General features: G+C 47.2%; 2 protein-coding genes across 6 annotated transcripts in view; both read left to right on the forward strand.

Annotated features, from left to right (window-relative positions):
- rassf5 (Ras association domain family member 5) overlaps positions 1–1032 on the forward strand; it is a 46283-nt gene extending 45251 nt beyond the window's left edge. For all 3 annotated transcript variants that reach the window (XM_035387969.1, XM_035387971.1, XM_035387970.1), the window contains one exon: positions 1–1032. This exon is cut by the window's left edge and continues 104 nt beyond it. In XM_035387969.1, coding sequence (XP_035243860.1) covers positions 1–46 — 46 coding nt within the window. In that variant the 3' untranslated portion in view covers positions 47–1032.
- Positions 1033–5490: 4458 nt separating this feature from the next.
- Positions 5491–14240, forward strand: dyrk3 (dual specificity tyrosine phosphorylation regulated kinase 3). 3 transcript variants are annotated; one of them, XM_035387966.1, is made up of 3 exons: positions 5491–6973; positions 7814–7929; positions 12547–14240. In XM_035387966.1, exons 1-3 carry the CDS (start codon positions 6931–6933, stop codon positions 14104–14106), a joined length of 1719 nt encoding a protein of 572 aa, XP_035243857.1. In that variant the 5' UTR covers positions 5491–6930; the 3' UTR covers positions 14107–14240. The 3 variants fall into 3 exon arrangements, with proteins under 3 accessions (XP_035243857.1, XP_035243859.1, XP_035243858.1); XM_035387968.1 differs by lacking the exon at positions 5491–6973 and adding an exon at positions 7490–7512; XM_035387967.1 differs by lacking the exon at positions 5491–6973 and adding an exon at positions 7497–7636.
- Positions 14241–18405: the final 4165 nt, after the last annotated feature.

Raw genomic sequence — 18405 nt, forward strand, 5'->3', positions numbered from 1 at the left:
CCAGCGGCTGCTGCAGGCCTTACAGGAGGCCCAGGGAAAGGGCTAGCCCCGCCCCCTGCCCCGCGCCAGCGCCACGGCACAATCCACTCAGGACACTTTCAGCCCCTCCCCCTCTCCCCGTGGAGGCGGGGCAATGTCACGGCAGGTGGAGACTGGGAGTGGGAGAAGGCGTGTTTTGGCACACCGGAGTCCCTCCGACCAGCGTTTCGATGGCCGACAGATCCAGTCACACCCTGTTTCTGAAGAAGCTGCTGCTGCCGTCGCTGCTACTGCAAGTGTTACTTAGCATGAGTTTCCTTCTGGGCTTTTAGGAGTCCAGTGCATGACTTTCAAGGTTCGGGGAGCCAGGGGGCGGAGAAAAACCGCCACTCACGTAACATGCAGCTCGTATCATAGCAACGTGCATAATCCCATCAGTCCCGGAGGGAAGTGAATATGTCATATATCACATCATAGCAATGCACCTGTAGCTCTTCATTGTAAAAAAAAAAAAAGAAAGAAAAGTGCATTTTATTTGGAGACTGTTGTCTTGCACTGTACATCAGACATGACTTTAATTTTATAACTCACAGCCTAATTGCATTAAGAAAGCGGTTATTTATATAATGCAGTCGATAGGTATTATTCCCTCAATAGCTGTTATGTATTCTGCAGTGTATCAGGATGCAGATTTCTGGCCAGCCTTCGTCTTTATGCTGGAACTTCAGATGCTGCACATTTTAGAAACTACAGGGGGTCTGTGGTCCCCTGAAGTGACAGATTTCAATTTGCACAAATGCAAAAGCAGAACTGGAAATGCGGACTGTTACAGGAGAACGGTCAGTTACAGGAAGGATTTCTCCAGGTCCTCTGGTGTTGTATGACAGCTTAAATGCAGCTCACGCCTTCACTGAGGACAGCTAAGTCTTCTCCATTTTGCTTATTCTTGGTCCCCGCTGTAAGTAAGAGTCTGCTGTGCTTAACCGGTGTGTTTGGGTTGTGTGCACTGAAAAAGTGAAACTATGAGTCATTTAATGGAGGCTGTGAAATGTATAGAATTAAGCAGAGAAACACCAGATGGACACCACACCAAAGCTGCAAAACACTGTACCCTATAGTACCCTATAGTACCCTGCAGTACCCTATAGTACCCTGCAGTACCCTTAGCCTACAGTGTTTATATAACCACAACTCAAACAGGCAGAGGAACATCTCCACTGCAGTTCAATCAGTGATGTAGTTTAACAAAGACTACATGTTTTGCACATAAATATGCCCTGATTTCATGCACAATGCATAGGATTTCAGAGATACAGGGGCATGGAATTGATATTAATTAACTATTGATTATTTTTAAAAATAACTTGCCATCAGACCTGTAACATGTATGTACAAATAAAACAGGTTTTCTTTCAGCACGTCTAAATCTACAGGGTGTGGATTTACCTCTAAGATCTGAGCAAGAAAATGTGTTGGTGCATCGTGGAGGCTATGAACAGGAATAATCTATATAGTTGACATTAAATAGTGTAAATATTTAAGTCTAATGAAAGCCAGTTGCAGACTCTAATAACCACAGTCCTCTTGCTGCGGTTCCTGCCCCCCCACCCCCCTCTCAGCTGTCTTAAAGCACATGTTTTCCTGCTCTGGGTAACCGCTGCCTGATCTGGACTCTAGCTCTGAGCCACCCTACCCTGTGCCCCTCCTACTCCCCCTGGAGGCGTGGAGGACACATTACACCACCCTGTGCAGGAGGAAAGTCCCAGCCTTAGCCAGTTCGCTAACAGAGCTCAGTCTGCCTGTGCCTTTGCTCTGTGTAGACTGGCATGACCGTGCGCTGTACACACAAACCACAATCACACTCACACAACCACACAGACCACACAAACCACAATCACACTCGCACAACCACACTCACACAACCACACAAACCACAATCACAGTCACACAACCACACAGACCACAATCACACTCACACAACCACACAGACCACAATCACACTCACACAACCACACAGACCACACAAACCACAATCACACTCACACAACCACACAAACCACAATCACAGTCACACAACCAAACAAACCACAATCACACTCACACAACCACAATCACACTCACACAACCACACAAACCACAATCACACTTGCACAATCACACTCACACAACCACACAACCACACAGACCACAATCACACTCACACAACCACACAGACCACAATCACACTCGCACAATCACACTCACACAACCACACAGACCATACAAACCACAATCACACTCACACATCCACACAACCACACAATCACACTCACACAAACCACAATCACACTCACACAACCACACAAACCACAATCACACTCACACAACCACACACCCACCATCACTCCAGATCGACCAGACCCCCCCCCCCCTCTCTATCGCACCTTTGAGGGTCTAACGTGAGTAACTTATTTTATCTCTCGCCCTCTCAGGGTGACAAGATGTGGATAATCGTTGTTTTCCGGCAATCTGTTTTTTTTTGAGAATAAAATGTGTATAAATATCTGTAAAGCTGTAAAAAAACTGAGAATGAAATAAAATGTCATCATTTTATAAGAGTTTTGTTTTCCTTTAATAATTATTTGTGCAATTGTGTGCACACGTGGGCTTTTCTTCTTTAATGGGGTTTGTAATGTATTGGTTGTCAGTACGGAAACATGTTCCTGCAGATTATCAGTCAAACTTAAGATAACACAGTTTTAATAGGGGAGGGGGGAGGGGGTCATGAAGTATATTTGCCTGAAACAAAGTATGTAATGAGATGATTTATGTTTTGCTTTGATTTGAACAGTACAGTAAAAAAGAATATGCAGATATTCTTGTGTAATATGTACATTTATTGGATATATTTACATTGTTATCTGTTAAATTTCTATCACTCCTTCCTATTGAGAACTGAATATAGTGGAGGCCACATCTAAAAGTCATTGTGGTTGCATGTCAGAAAATTATTTTTTATCTAAATGTGGTGCCCATCATTGGTCTGAGCATGTGCAGCTCCTCCCAGTTATCTGCAGCCACAGCCGTGCTCATGCACAAACCCCGTGGCGGGGTTCTCCTCCGAAACACCAGCTGTTTCCAGCTGTTTATTTACACATGGCAGAGGCACAGCCTGTGGCTAAGCTCGCACAGACAGGAGCCTGAGGAAGACCTTTCACATGCAGCTCTAAGATGCCGTCCACAGATGCCTTATCGAACAGCGGAGGTCGCTGAAGATCAGTGAAAAGCGGACCCCTAACCAGCTGAACCCTCCCTTTCCCTGGGTCACGCAATCTCAAATTGTGAGAAAACCAGATCTTGGAGTTTGTAAAATAATGTACCATCTCAAAGTACACAGTGTCCTCTGCCTGAAAAGCGCTCTGCAGTTGCAGAGGCAGGCATTGGCCAGCAGGGGGAGCTCTGAGATTCCTGCTCACAGTCACATTCCCTGTCACTCAGTGAACTCATCTTCTCATCATGGCGGAAGATTCTCTAAAATAATATTTGTTCTGGCCAAATATAGTTTAACCATCTGTGCCACTGTATAATCTGAACTGGGAATGTGTTTCATTCTCAGCCCAGACAATTCTCTAAAATAATATTTGTTCCTGTAGAGTGTATTTTCCCATCTGTGTCACACTATCTGAATTAGACGAGATTTGTCACTCCCTCTTGCCTCATTGGGTACTCACACTGAATCTGTCACATTTTTACTTGAGAGGCTGCTGCTTGTCATATCCCACGTTGGGTTTGTCATCTTTTCTATTTTAAAAATGACAAATCTGTCTGTTTATCGTTCACTCAGTCACTCAAGATCTGTGATTCACTACGTGAAATACTGAGCTACCACAGACCCTGTAAAGAGTTTTTTCTCAGTGCAATGTGGTTTCACAGTGGCCAGTCGCTGTGTGGGTGGGTTTGCTTTGCTGAAGAACTTTCCCCTCCTCTCTGTATCATGTGTGTCACAGGTTCTGGAACTTTCAGTCCAGCATTATTGGTCAGAATTATGCCAATAAATATGAGAAAATGCCCCTACACCTGATTAGAGATTAGGAAGCACCTGTATTTTGTCTGTCAAACTCAATGCCTGGAATTTAACAGAGGTGAGCTCACCTTTAAGGAACCCTTTAGAACGCCCAGGCAGGTTTATTTGGAGTCAAATGTAATTCTGAAGGAGGGAAATGTGACGTCACTGTGAGAGAAGAGGACTTGTAATACATTTACAGCCACTAGGTGGTGCCAACGCAACTCAAGGTAGGGATCACACCGCATTAAGGAGAAAAATCGAGAACTTGTGTAGAAGGTAGGTGTCAAAGTTTAGTTAAGAAGGACTTAAACAGGCAGTAGCCAAGATTAAACAGATTTGCTTAATCAATTGAAAATGGCATAAGTTTTTTTTTTTTGCAATTCAATTGAATTTTTAGACCATACTCCAAGTATGTTTTTACTTTTCAGGAAGCCCTGCTTGTCGAATGTTTACCAGTAAACACCTTTAAAAGGCCAGTCTCAGCAGCAACTGATTTCAAAGGCAAATGGGCATCAACATCATGCCCAGGTAAATACAGGTACGTGTTCCTCGGGTCAGGCATTTAATGGAACAGTCTCCGCCCCCCCCCCCCATCACAAAGGACCCATTTGTCATAATCTTTTTTTATACGGTCTATGGTCGTCACACTGCTTTTTCAAGGATACAGCTGTTAAGAAGGCAGACCCAAAATGGTTTCGGTGTTATTTATAAAACTGAATATGGAAGCGCTTCTCTTCCCTTACTAAGATTAGCATGCACTACTGTCTTGACCTGGTGGCAGAGGGTGTCCAATTTAACCCAGAATACCTCGTAGTCTTCTTTAACTACACACGGCTCAACCAGCAAGATAGCGCTGTACTCGACTCTGTAACTACAGAGGGAACTGAAAACAAACAACGTGCTCTGTGTGAATTCCACTCGGCCACATAAAGGGTGTGTTACTTTTATCAACACTCGAAAACGGCACTCTAAAACCTGCCAGACATTATACTAACACGTATTACTTGTGAAATGTAATGTTTTCTTTAATTCTACATGCAATTATTTATTGCACCGAGTGTTTCAGGAAATCTGACTTTTTGAACTCTACAGTGACTGTATGAAGTTCAGCCTCTAAAGTCGACACCACAGTTCGCGATTTTTTGAGCACGGAAACTCTCTTCATGCCATGCCGATGACATATTACTACTAGTTCTCTAAACAATTCACTAGGTAATGGTGATCGTTTGTTACCTTGAAAACCTCACGTTGGCAACTGTAATAATACACTCTCTATAACCCCACCTAACATAAACACAGGATTCCGCCATCACTTGGTAACTCGCTACAGTGCGCATGTGCACAGAGCCACAAAGCAGCTTCAGCTCCGGTCGTAATGTTACCGCACGATATGAGCTAGATTGGCAGGCGGATCTACCTATCAGGCCGATATTTATTTTAAAACAGGACATCTCCTTTGGAAACACCACCGCCTCCCTTGCATCTGCCTATCAGGAGCAGCAGTAGTCCCCAATGCACATTTGCGCTCGCCTCTGTGTTTTTGTTTGATGACTGGACGCGGAGTAGCAGACACACTTAGCAACGAACGGGTGAGACCAGAGGGACGCACCGAGGTTTGCAACTCAACCGCTGCGCCTGCGGAAAAGGATTCGAGAACCGATATAAACAGCCAAACGTCTGATTCAGCGGGCTCCTACGGGTTGGACGTCTGCAAAGCAATGTCCTGAGATAGGACTGCTTTTCGGCACCCAAGGAACCGCACTTTTTCGGTAGTGTCCCGGAGAGGAGCTGGCTTGGGGTTCGCTGGCCATCAAGAGAACATTGGGCTACAGAGTACAGGAAAGGGGGGGTGAAATCCCGAGAAGTCTACGTTGTCGACCCGCTTCCTTGTGGGGATGGTTCTTGAGGCAGAAAGAAAAAGTCTTCAGAGAAATTCGAGGAGCACTCGGGGCGGTCATCAGTGTCAATCCTGTACTCGAACTGTTATTGGCAGAAGTGCTGTTCATGTGGACGGGTGTTTTTGTGCGTGCAGTTGACCGTTCCTGGAACTTTTGGCAGGCTGGCTAATGTTCGCTGGCGGTGGAGAGGAGAGACAGAGACAACTGCTTTTGGGGGGGGTAAAGCCGAACTATGCAGTGGATGGAAAAATGAGATGATATGGCCATTTTTATCAATTGCTAGATAACCTTCTTTAGCATTTTTCAAAACGTTTTTTTCCTGAAAATAATTTTTCACGACTTTGTACGTGACCAGAGCCCTTTGGTTTTTAAAGTATTATTAGCCAATCTCACGTTTGATATGTGCACCACCATATCGAGCTGTATGCACTGCACATCGATACGTTTTCTTTAACGATTTTATTAAATTGTAACGTTATTAAATGGCGATTCTGACCATATTGTATTTGGGGACATTAACTATGTGTCATGGTGTTGCTTAGTTGATTAACTGTCCTGCGTGGATTTGAATGATCAGAATCTGGTAATTCAGCTTGTTAGCTAGCTACAGACTGTAATTAGCATGTTGATAAATTGGGCTGAGTAGCCTACTTTTCCTTCGTTGGTCACTCTGGGAGTTCTAACGTTACACACACAGCCTCCTCAATGCTATCAGAATGGAATTTAGCATGATGCTCTATGTTACAGTGTTAATTTAGTCCAGAAATTAACGAACTCATTAGGCAAGTGACCGTTGAGAAAACGGTGTGTCTGGTTCTGGTGGCCGGAAAAGAATGCGGTTCTGCTCGGATCGTGTGTTCACGGCTAATCAGAACTGCTACCGTCGACTTTCTAACTTAGCTTGATACATGCTCAGCTATTTTTTGTTGTGAACGTTTTTCCTACAAGTTTTTTTAAATAATTTTTATTTTTGGATGGTGGCGTCAATCTCAAGTTCGGTCTGCAGTCATGATGATATTGAGCAGAAAACCGGATGGTCCAATCACAGCAGGTAATTTGCCATTTCTAGTTTAGGATATTTATAGGTCTATAGCTGCAGTAGAGCTAGGCAGTAAAATGCATATTTATTGTCGTTTATTGCTTTTCCACTGACGGTATGGAGATAATTGGGAAGCTTGTGTGATATAAAGTTAATTTCGCTGCTCAGCTAAATTCTGTTCAATTGTAAAGTTGTTTGGAATAAAGTTATTTTCTCTGCCCATCTAAGTTACGTTATTTTGCTAACTTTTTTTTGGAATAAAGTTCATTTCGCTGCCCAGCTAAATTCTGTTCCTTTGTAAGCTTGTTTGGAAACCTACCAATCCGTGACCATGTATTGTTTTGTGGTTCATATTGTTATTATTGGTGATGTAGGAAAAAAACAACTCGTGATCCAGATGAAACTGTAGTCAGCCTCTGAGGTTTGAGTAGGAGGAGAGATGTGTAGGACGCACCATGGAAACCGGTGGTATTTTAAAGGACTCGTAAGAGGCAGAACAGCATAACGGGCTGGCTTTCTGGCTCCGTACATTCCCCTAGGAGTGTCTGTTGGTAAGGATGTGACCAAACACCTCCCTTACGCACCTGTGTTGGGTCCAAAAGGAATTTAAATATCTCAAAGGAGATACTTTTCCTGGTGATTTTCCTGCTCCAGTCATCGGAAAGATTTATTCGGGTAAGAGGCAGCCACAAGATTAGATGCGTGTGAGGGGAAGCAAACGGGATTGAAATTAAAATTAGTTGATAGATTGGAACATACATTATCTCAGACGTTGATAGGTTATTGAAGTTTACAATCGTCTTAATTCTCATTAATCCGAATTGTTGGCTTGTGTTTGCGTTTGTCCGGCAGCTCGACCGGGGGACGGTCTGTATGATTCGTACATGCGCACGGATCGCGTAGTGACCGAAGACTCGCACACCAATGCGCGGAGCCCTCCTGCTTTCCCCGCGGTATCCAAGCACACCGTAAGTCTCCGCGTCCTGAGGGATGCTCCTGCCTGTACAGAAAACTCAACATTTTATTGTTTGTAGTAAATCTCAGTGAATGTAAATTTCATCTTGTTAAATAACCACAAATCAACACAAGTTTGACAGGTTCTGTCGGCTATTGGAATTTGAATTTGTAATTGGGTGGCTGGTTGTTACTGTATAATCTACTCCTTTGGCAAAACTCCTTTGAGGTATATCTGCTGTGTTTCTTCACTGTCTTTTCTGAGGGGATTACGTTTCTTTCATGTGGTTCTTGTCTTCTGATCATGCTCTGGTGCTATTGTATCTAACACACATTCAGACAGGAGGCTGCGATAACAGTCTTTAATAAGCAGGGGAATTGAGAAGGACATTGTTTTTGCAGTGTCATTAATTAGCACCCCACTGTGTGTGCATGGTCTCTCGGCTCAGTGTGTGTGTGTGTGTGTCTGTGTGTGTGTGTGTGTAGACAGTGTTGTGTCTGTCTGTGTGTGTGTGTGTGTGTCTGTGTGTGTGTGTGTGTCTGTCTGTCTGTGTGTGTGTGTGTCTGTCTATGTGTCTGTGTGTGTGTGTGTGTCTGTCTGTGTGTGTGTGTGTGTGTGCGTGTCTGTCTGTCTGTCTGTGTGTCTGTGTGTGTCTGTCTGTCTGTCTGTGTGTGTGTGAGTGTGTGTGTGTGTAGACAGTGTTGTGTCTGTCTGTGTGTGTGTGTGTGTGTGTCTGTCTGTCTGTGTGTGTGTGTCTCTGTCTGTGTTTGTGTCTGTCTATGTGTCTTTGTGTGTGTGTGTGTGTGTGTGTCTGTCTATGTGTCTTTGTGTGTGTGTGTGTGTGTGTGTGTGTGTCTCTGTCTGTGTGTGTGTGTGTGTGTGTGTGTGTGTGTGTGTGTGTGTGCGCGTGTCTGTCTGTGTGTGTGTGTCTGTCTGTCTGTCTTTGTTAGTGTGTGTGTGTGTGTGTGTGTGTCTCTGTCTGTGTGTGTGTCTGTCTATGTGTCTTTGTGTGTGTGTGTGTGTGTGTGTGTGTCTCTGTCTGTCTGTCTCTGCTGTGTCTGGGCATGCACACACTCCCAGTCAGTGCGTAAGGTAACAGAAGAGGATGTGTAATCAGATCAGCAGCATGCTTGGGATATCCTCAGATCAGCAGCATGCTTGGGATGTCATCCCTGGTATGCTGGCAATGCCGTCTATTCCTACGCAGCTGGAATTTTAATGGCTGCAGTTGGACAAATTTACCGCCTGATTTGACTAATTTGGTTGAAAAGGGGTTTTATTGCTTTAGTAATTAGAGTTTCACAGTAAATGAACCCACCGCAGTATATAAAATAACCCCAGCGGCTTGAATTGTCAGTAAATGGACATACAGTCACCTGCCTGGCTGTTTAACTGCATGGCTTGTGCACATATTCAGCAGAATCACTGTGGAATCCGCTGCTCACCTCCCTGCTTTTGGGTGCTTTCATGGTGTCTCACCCTTTTGTGTTTTGCCCACTGCATTACATTACATTGCATTACATTAGAGGCCGACCGATCGATCGCATTGACAGATATATTGGGCCGACCTCTGCATTTCATGGCCTCTTGGTTTGAAATACATGTGCTTGTATGAAGTTGTCACTGTTACAGTCTGTGTGAAATGTGCTAGCATAGCACGTAGCAGTATAGACATGCCATTCAACAGGGCTTAAAATTCACCTCCCTATCGAGTGTTACAGTGATGACGTCTTTTTGTAGGTCAACCCGGACTTTTCTTCCACCATGGGTTCCCTCGGCAGATTTCCAAAGGTTTTTTTCCTATAGGGATTTTGTTCTCTGCCTGAAATAAGGTTTTTGGTGAATGTAAGCCTAGCAGAGTTTCACGTTTTGTTCTACAAGACCAATTGCTCCCATTAATGTCTTAACTGTGAATTGCGAAGCCGCTTTGTGCTTTAAAAAAGGAAGTTGCTTACAAGTTGTTATATTGAAACTACAACAACGGTCGCATTTTTTGGCAACCGCTGCTCAAGTTTCCATACTAACTCATCTGCACCCGACAGCCATTGTAGTTTCAATATAGCAACTGGTTAGCAACTTACAAACAAGACGTTCATTCAAGATACAGTAGCAAATGTTACTTTGTAAAGAATTGTTTAACCGGCACTAGTCTGACCAGGCATTAATGTTTGACGTATTTATATCGGCAAATATATATTTGCTATATACTGCTAACTACATTGGCTAATATCGGTAAATCAGTCTTCCTGTTCTCAGAATCGGCATCGGCCTAGAAAAATTCATATCGGTTGACCTTACATTACATTTCAGTACATTACACTCATTAGTGCTTGACTCCAGTTTGAAGAACTGTCCTCATCTCACCAGCTACGTGACACCTGGTTTACTCCAGGCTAAACCAGTAGAGCAGAGTTTCCTGTGTGTGTAATGTCCGTATTTACATAAAGTCTGAAGGTGTGCAAATTCCAAACATGTAAATAAAGAGAAGTCCTCGCTCTGTGAGTGTGTAATCGCACCAGTGTGTCATCTGCTTCCCGCACACTCGCCTCTCTTGCTGTCTCCTTGGTTAGTACTTGGATGGGAGACCACCAGGGAATACTGAGTTGCTGCTGGAAGTGGTGTTGGTGGGCGAGCAGGGGGCAATCTTCCCTCTGGTCAAATAAACCCCAATGCCCCAGTACACGGGGACACTGTGCTGTAAGAGATGCCGTCTTTCGGATGAGATGTTAAACCGAGGTCCTGACTCACTGTGGACATTAAAGATCCCATGACACTATTTGCAAAGAGTAGGTGGTTCCCCGGTGTCCTGGCTAAAATCCTAGATCTGGCTCTCGCAAAAACTTGCCACCTAATCATCCCCTGATTTAATTGGCTAAAAAAACGTTCTCTAACTCCAGTGGAGCTGCTCAGTGCCCAACAATAGAGGATTGTGGCTGTACTGGGCAGCTCCCAGGTGTGAATATGTATGAGTGTGAACCAGGGCGTTCCTGCAAAAGAGAATCCATGCTCAGTGAACCTACCATGGGTAAATAAGGGTTAAATAAATAAAAATAAATGGCCGCTTGCTCACTTTCAGTTTGGTCTTTTTCGAGCATTTATTTTCCAACTGCCATTTAAAACTGCATACAACGAGAGCCACCATGTATGGAGCTCACACTGACTTTATTTTCTACCGACACAAACTGCTGTTTTTGACATGGAGAACAGACTGCACCGAGTCGTTAGTCTTCCTTAAAATGAATCTTCTTATGGAATAAAGGAGAATTAGCAAGTGATTCTCGTACTCCACTAGATTAACACCAGTTATGAAATATATATCATAAAAATAATATTGGGTAGATCTTTTATTTTCCAATATAAAAATATTGCTTCTTTATGGAAGAATTCCTTCATCTGGGTCCACTAACTAATTAGCCAGTTATGACTTAATTAAGACTTTGTGATTTATTTGGCTGATTCCAGAGCTATTCCAGTGTCTCTCTTTGGTTGCCGTGCCGATTCCAAAGCTATTCCAGTGTCTCTCTTTGGTTGCCGTGCCGATTCCAGAGCTATTCCAGTGTCTCTCTTTGGTTGCCGTGCCGATTCCAGAGCTATTCCAGTGTCTCTCTTTGGTTGCCGTGCCGATTCCAGAGCTATTCCAGTGTCTCTCTTTGGTTCCCGTGCCGATTCCTGAGCTATTCCAGTGTCTCTCTTTGGTTCCCGTGCCGATTCCTGAGCTATTCCAGTGTCTCTCTTTGGTTCCCGTGCCGATTCCAGAGCTATTCCAGTGTCTCTCTTTGGTTCCCGTGCCGATTCCAGAGCTATTCCAGTGTCTCTCTTTGGTTCCCGTGCCGATTCCTGAGCTATTCCAGTGTCTCTCTTTGGTTCCCGTGCTGATTCCAGAGCTATTCCAGTGTCTCTCTTTGGTTCCCGTGCCGATTCCTGAGCTATTCCAGTGTCTCTCTTTGGTTCCCGTGCCGATTCCTGAGCTATTCCAGTGTCTCTCTGTGGTTCCCGTGCGTATCTCCTTCTATTTTCAGGCTGGTCTCTCTCGTCTGTTACTATTCTGGGGCCTGGGTGATGGAGACGGGCTCTCGCTGTGATCCTGTTTTTATGAACTACTCTTCTGTCCATGTAACCCCTCTTTCTGCAGCCTGCTTCTTTTTGAGTGTCTGTTGTGAGGGGACTTCAGACAAGAGATATCGGCTTTGATCCATCCTGTACCGTGTAGACTGAAAACAGAAAAAACATTTCTCCATTTTGGCCATTTCTCTTGTTTATTTGCTTTGTTATTTTTCCTGGCAGTGTAGGACTAAGGCTCCCCGCAGTCATGCAGGCATTCTCTCTAAAAGTTTAAATTTAAAGTTAAAGTTTGTTTAAATAAAAACCCACTTACTCCACTTGTAACCCACTTAACCCCTTCAGCACTGATCTGTTTTTTTAGCTCATTACAGAGGTCCTTTCCCCCTTCGCGCCCACGTTGGGCCTGACCGGACCGAGACTCATTACTAGTGCGCTGGGGTTCCTCAGGACTGCCCAGCGGCCCTCAGAAAGCTGGGTCTGCAGCTGCTTGGTGTTTCCCAGAAACCTGCTTCTCTGGGTTTGTCATTTTTTCTGGCCTGGCAGTCACCCCCTTTTCTGTTTTTTTCAGGGTGGAAACAAGCCGGCAATGAAGGACCAGCAGCCGACGGGTGTCCGGGGCAACCAGGTGAAGGTCAGGTACCTGTACGAGGACTCAAGTAAGGGGAAGGCCAATGCCCCTGCCAAAACCACGGCCTCTCTGTCCAAGGAGAAGAGCCTGGACAGCACCTGCTCGGTCAGGTCCGGCGACAGCACGGACCGGCCCGGTAAGGTGGAGCCCCTGACCCCCGAGCAGGCCCTCAAACTGCACGGGCAGCAGCTGACCGTGCTGGAGCAGCAGGAGATCCTGGCCTACCCCGAGGTCTACTTCCTGGGGCCCAACGCCAAGAAGAGGCCGGCGGCGGCTGGGGGATCCAACAACAACGGCTTCGATGACGACCAGGGCGGCTACATCCACGTGCCGCACGACCACCTGGCCTACCGCTACGAGTTCCTCAAGGTGATCGGCAAGGGCAGCTTCGGCCAGGTGGCCAAGGTGTACGACCACAAGACGCGGCAGCACCTGGCGCTGAAGATGGTGCGCAACGAGAAGCGGTTCCACCGGCAGGCGGCCGAGGAGATCCGCATCCTGGAGCACCTGCGCAAGCAGGACAAGACGGGCGGCATGAACGTGGTGCACATGCTGGAGAGCTTCACCTTCCGCGGGCACATCTGCATGACCTTCGAGCTGCTCAGCATGAACCTCTACGAGCTCATCAAGAGGAACAAGTTCCAGGGCTTCAGCCTGCCGCTGGTGCGCAAGTTCGGCCTGTCCATCCTGCAGTGCCTGGAGTCGCTGCAGCGCAGCCAGATCATCCACTGCGACCTCAAGCCCGAGAACATCCTGCTCAAGCAGCCGGGCCGCAGCGGCATCAAGGTCATCGACTTCGGCTCCAGCTGCTACGAGCACCAGCGCGTCTACACCTACATCCAGTCCCGCTTCTACCGCGCGCCCGAGGTCATCCTGGGCGCCCGCTACGGCATGCCCATCGACATGTGGAGCCTGGGCTGCATCCTGGCCGAGCTGCTGACGGGGTACCCGCTCTTCCCCGGGGAGGACGAGGGCGACCAGCTGGCCTGCATGATGGAGCTGCTGGGCCTCCCGCCGCAGAAGCTTCTGGAACAGTCCAAGCGGGCCAAGAACTTCATCAGCTCCAAGGGCCAGCCGCGGTACTGCACGACCAGCACGCTGAGCGGGGGGGGCGTGGTGCTGAACGGGGGCCGCTCGCGGCGCGGGAAGCTGAGGGGGCCCCCGGGGAGCCGCGATTGGGCGTCGGTCCTGAAGGGCTGCGACGACGCCATCTTCATCGACTTCCTGAGGAAGTGCCTGGACTGGGACCCCGCCGCACGCCTCACCCCCGCCCAGGCCCTGCGCCACCCCTGGCTGTTTAAGCGCCTGCCCAAACCCCTGGTGGGGGACCGGACCCTGCCGTCCCGCCGGGCGGCCGACCACAGCTCCTCCTTCCCCAGCATCATGTCCAAACTGCCCCCCGCGCTCGGCCCGGCCAATAGCAAGCTGAGGACCGCCATGATGGGGGACGGTGGGGGGGGCATCCCCCTGCGCACCGTGCTGCCCAAACTGGTCACTTAGGGCTCTGCTACCCTGGTTACGGAGAGGACAGATTACCTAATCCAGTTTCTTTCTTTTGTGTTTTTTATGACACGGGTGTCGGCACCCTCACAGTTTCTGTTGGTTTTAACTCGGGGGGGGGGGGGGGGGGGGGGGGGGGGGGGGGGGGGATGCTAAAATAACCCCCTATAGGTTTTTATACCTCACCGTTTTCTCAGTCAGCTGGTTTTTCTGATGGCCTTTGTTTTTAAGCTTTTTTTAACTGATCTGTGAGGTGCGGTGTCAGACGGGAGGGTGTGGATCAAGAGCAGTCCAGTCTTCTGACCCGCTCTTCCATTGCAGGGAGGGCTTTCAGAAGCACGGCATTATGGGTGCTGTAGTATCATTTTAACAGCCTGGTGTTTCTGCTGTTCAGCGGTCTCAGAGCTTCATGTTGGATCGCTGTTTTAAAGGGCTATAGACTGCTGTAAATTACAGAGACTATTAAAAACATCCTAGGTGATTGAAATTGGTTAAAATGGCAATATTGATAATTATATTTGTAATAATATTCTACACACTTATTTTCATCATAGTTGAGGCCCTACTGTTGTGAGAAATGATTGCTTGGTTATAGGATGGCTTTGCGAGGCCCACACAAATGCACACAGAATTAGGCTATTTTCACCCAATCATGGCGAGTAGGCTACATCCGTTAGCGGTCGATGTATAAAGAAGTGTTCCCTCTGTTTTGTTTTCTTTTACTTTTCGAAACTTGCATGGAGGGCTGGGGTCCTTGTGTTCTGTGATTCCTGGGGAAGGTCTGGCCTACATGGTTTGTCAGACCCATTTGCTTGTGGGGAATGTCATCGTGAAGGGATTTATTTCATTTAGAATTAGGATTAAAAATGTAAAGTTTGGCACGGTGGATATACATGGTCCAGCTCTGGGGCAGTTAGTCTTGGGGTGGGTGAGTAAGGGCAGGGCATGTTAATCAGCAGCTGCTGTCCATCATTGGTTGCCCTGGCCACGCCCACCATAGGCGCACGGAGGGGGGGCTGAGTGGGGGCTGGCTGTCTCACGGGCAGCGTGGCACATTATATGCACAGGGGGCCATTTTAAAAGTGTCAGTCAGGTTGAATTGGGGGATTAGATTCAGCTCAGGGACTTGGGATGTTTTTGGAGGGGTGAGGTGTCAGGGCATCACTCCGTTTTATTTAGCAATTTTCCTAATTAATTAATATAATTACAAGATGATGATGTTCACATATGAGGCAGCATAGCAGACATAACAGTAGCAAAGCGTGATTGTTGTTGGGGGGGTGGGGGGGTGGGGGGGGGGGGCATTCTAGCAAATGATACTCCACTAATCAAACTGTAATTGATCTGGCTTGACAGCATCGTTGGCAAATCGATTGATCAACCAGCAGTTTCAATCAGCCAATTTGAGCAGAACTGAGTGTAGACAGGAAGAAGACTGCTCGCTGTCAGGTAAAAATAGGCAAATTATTTATTATCTTATTTTCACCCATTTAATATCCAGCGACGACCATTAACTGATTTCACAAAATTTAATAAAAGAAAAGTGATTGTTGTTGCAGAACCGTGGGGCTCTAGATTTTCCTGGTGCGTGTCAATGATGTGGGAGTTGTCAGGGTCATTGTGCCCTGGGAGAACCCGTAGAGGAGGAACCCCTGGAGGAACCCCTGGAGGAACCCGTAGAGTAGGAACTCGTTGAAAAAGCCGAAGGGTTTCGAGGTGTTTCTGCATAGTCCTGAACCACAGAGGAACCTCTCATTACTTCTGTTTACAAGCTGTAATTAAAGCCGGAACAGAACACCCTCCTCAGCCTCTGAACTCCCATTAAACTCCAGCTGGGTTTAAATGCTGGGTTACTGATTAGGCGCTTGTAACTCTGGGTAATAGCGGTGTTTATGGTGAGAGTGTTTCAGCATTAATTAGGCTTGAGGGTATGCAGCATTAAACACAGGAGCAGAGTGTCCAACCATGGAAACGATGTGTGGGACATTTCCCCAAAGCCACTTCATTTGGATGCCTTCTCATCCATCCTTCTATCCATCCACCCATCCTTCCGTCTGTCCGTCCATCCTTCCATCCTTCCATCCTTCCATCCATCCATCCATCCATCCATCCATCAGGTTTTGTTTCCTCTCCTGTCTGACAGTAGTGGGTCCTGTGGAACCGGACTGTGCAGGAAGGACCAGGTGGGGCTGGACCCCTTAAAAACGCTCCTGCTGCACTCTCTGGAAGACATGCTGAGAGCCTCCTTACCCTCACCTGCAGTAATACCCCCCCTTACCTGTCCTTCATGGTGCCCCCCCCCCCCTTGGGGTCACTAGCCTGTGCCTTCTGTCTTACTCACTCGGCTGGGCTGACTGTGTCTTCAGCTGAACTTTCGTCTTTTATGAAACTTTTATAAAGGTTTTATAGCTGTACAGCAGTGAAAGTGAGAGAAAACTCGTGAAGTAAAGCTGTGATGATGCGTTTTCATTTTTGAGGGTTGGTGATGTGTTTATGGCATGTAAATCACATGTAAAAAAGAAGTGTGTAATGACAAGACCTGTGTCAAGAAATGAGCTTGTCTTAGTTTCTTTTTTTAAAGAAATGAATAAAATAACTATGAATTGAAAAAGTCATGCTTGTGCATGTTTTATTGGCAGTACGTGGGCGAACATGCATGTAAAACGCATACACACATGACAGGGGGTCTGAAAAGGCCTGAATACATCTGAGCCGGTGCCTTTTATGTGTTTATTTTTATTTTACCTTTATTTTACCAGGCAGGTCAGTTTCCTGTGAGGGCCTACCTGCAGGGATCCCCCCCCCCCCCCCGTGTTTGTGACGCGCTGTGTGCAGGGGGTGCCATACAGTGGAAAATAAGGACTTCTTGCAAAACTCTGCCCTCTGCCCCTTTGACCTTTGACCTTTCGTTCTGCGTGGGTGTGAGCTCCGAGCCCTCAGACCTGCTCAGGGTCATGCCCCAGCTATTCACAGTTGCATGCTGGGAATCTGCTCCCGCACCTGTAATTCATTTCAGCAGTCCTGGGCGTTTGATGACCTCATAGCATGCGCTCGGTACGTGGGCCGCTTGATGACCTCATAGCATGCGCTCGGTACGTGGGCCGCTTGATGACCTCATAGCATGCGCTCGGTACGTGGGCCGCTTGATGACCTCATGGCGTATGCTCGGTATGTGGGTGTTTGATGACCTCATGCGTACGCTCGGTATGTGGGTGTTTGATGACCTCATAGCGTATGCTCGGTATGTGGGTGTTTGATGACCTCATGGCGTATGCTCGGTATGTGGGTGTTTGATGACCTCATAGCGTATGCTCGGTACGTGGGTGTTTGATGAGCTCATAGTGTGCGCTCGGTACGCGGGTGTTTGATGAGCTCATAGTGTGCGCTCGGTACGCGGGTGTTTGATGAGCTCATAGTGTGCGCTCGGTATGTGGGTGTTTGATGACCTCATAGTATGCGCTCGGTATGTGGGTGTTTGATGAGCTCATAGTATGCGCTCGGTATGTGGGTGTTTGATGACCTCATAGTATGCGCTCGGTATGTGGGTGTTTGATGAGCTCATAGTGTGCGCTCGGTATGTGGGTGTTTGATGACCTCATAGTGTGCGCTCGGTATGTGGGTGTTTGATGACCTCATAGTATGCGCTCGGTATGTGGGTGTTTGATGAGCTCATAGTGTGCGCTCGGTATGTGGGTGTTTGATGAGCTCATGGTGTGCGCTCGGTATGTGGGTGTTTGATGAGCTCATGGCGTAAGCTCGGTATGTGGGTGTTTGATGAGCTCATGGTGTGCGCTCGGTATGTGGGTGTTTGATGAGCTCATGGCGTAAGCTCGGTATGTGGGTGTTTGATGAGCTCATAGTGTGCGCTCGGTATGTGGGTGTTTGATGAGCTCATGGTGTGCGCTCGGTATGTGGGTGTTTGATGAGCTCATGGTGTGCGCTCGCGTGTTTGCTGGGGTGGAGGTGACTGCGTGGAATCTGAACCTTGGCGGTTGGAGCTGATAAGGACCGGTAATCATCTTTGACCCGTGACCACCGTGTGCCGAACTGACCGATATTCTGTGAATATCTTCCAGGTGAATATGGTGTGCAGGTTCATATCCAGGTGAGTATGGTGCGCAGGTTCATATCCAGGTGAATATGGTGTGCAGGTTCATATCCAGGTGAATATGGTGTGCAGGTTCATATCCAGGTGAATATGGTGTGCAGGTTCAGATCCAGGTGAATATGGTGTGCAGGTTCAGATCCAGGTGAATATGGTGTGCAGGTTCATATCCAGGTGAATATGGTGGGCACAGC

The sequence above is a fragment of the Anguilla anguilla genome, chromosome 13 (genome assembly GCF_013347855.1).
Source record: "Anguilla anguilla isolate fAngAng1 chromosome 13, fAngAng1.pri, whole genome shotgun sequence".
NCBI classification, from domain to species: domain Eukaryota; kingdom Metazoa; phylum Chordata; class Actinopteri; order Anguilliformes; family Anguillidae; genus Anguilla; species Anguilla anguilla.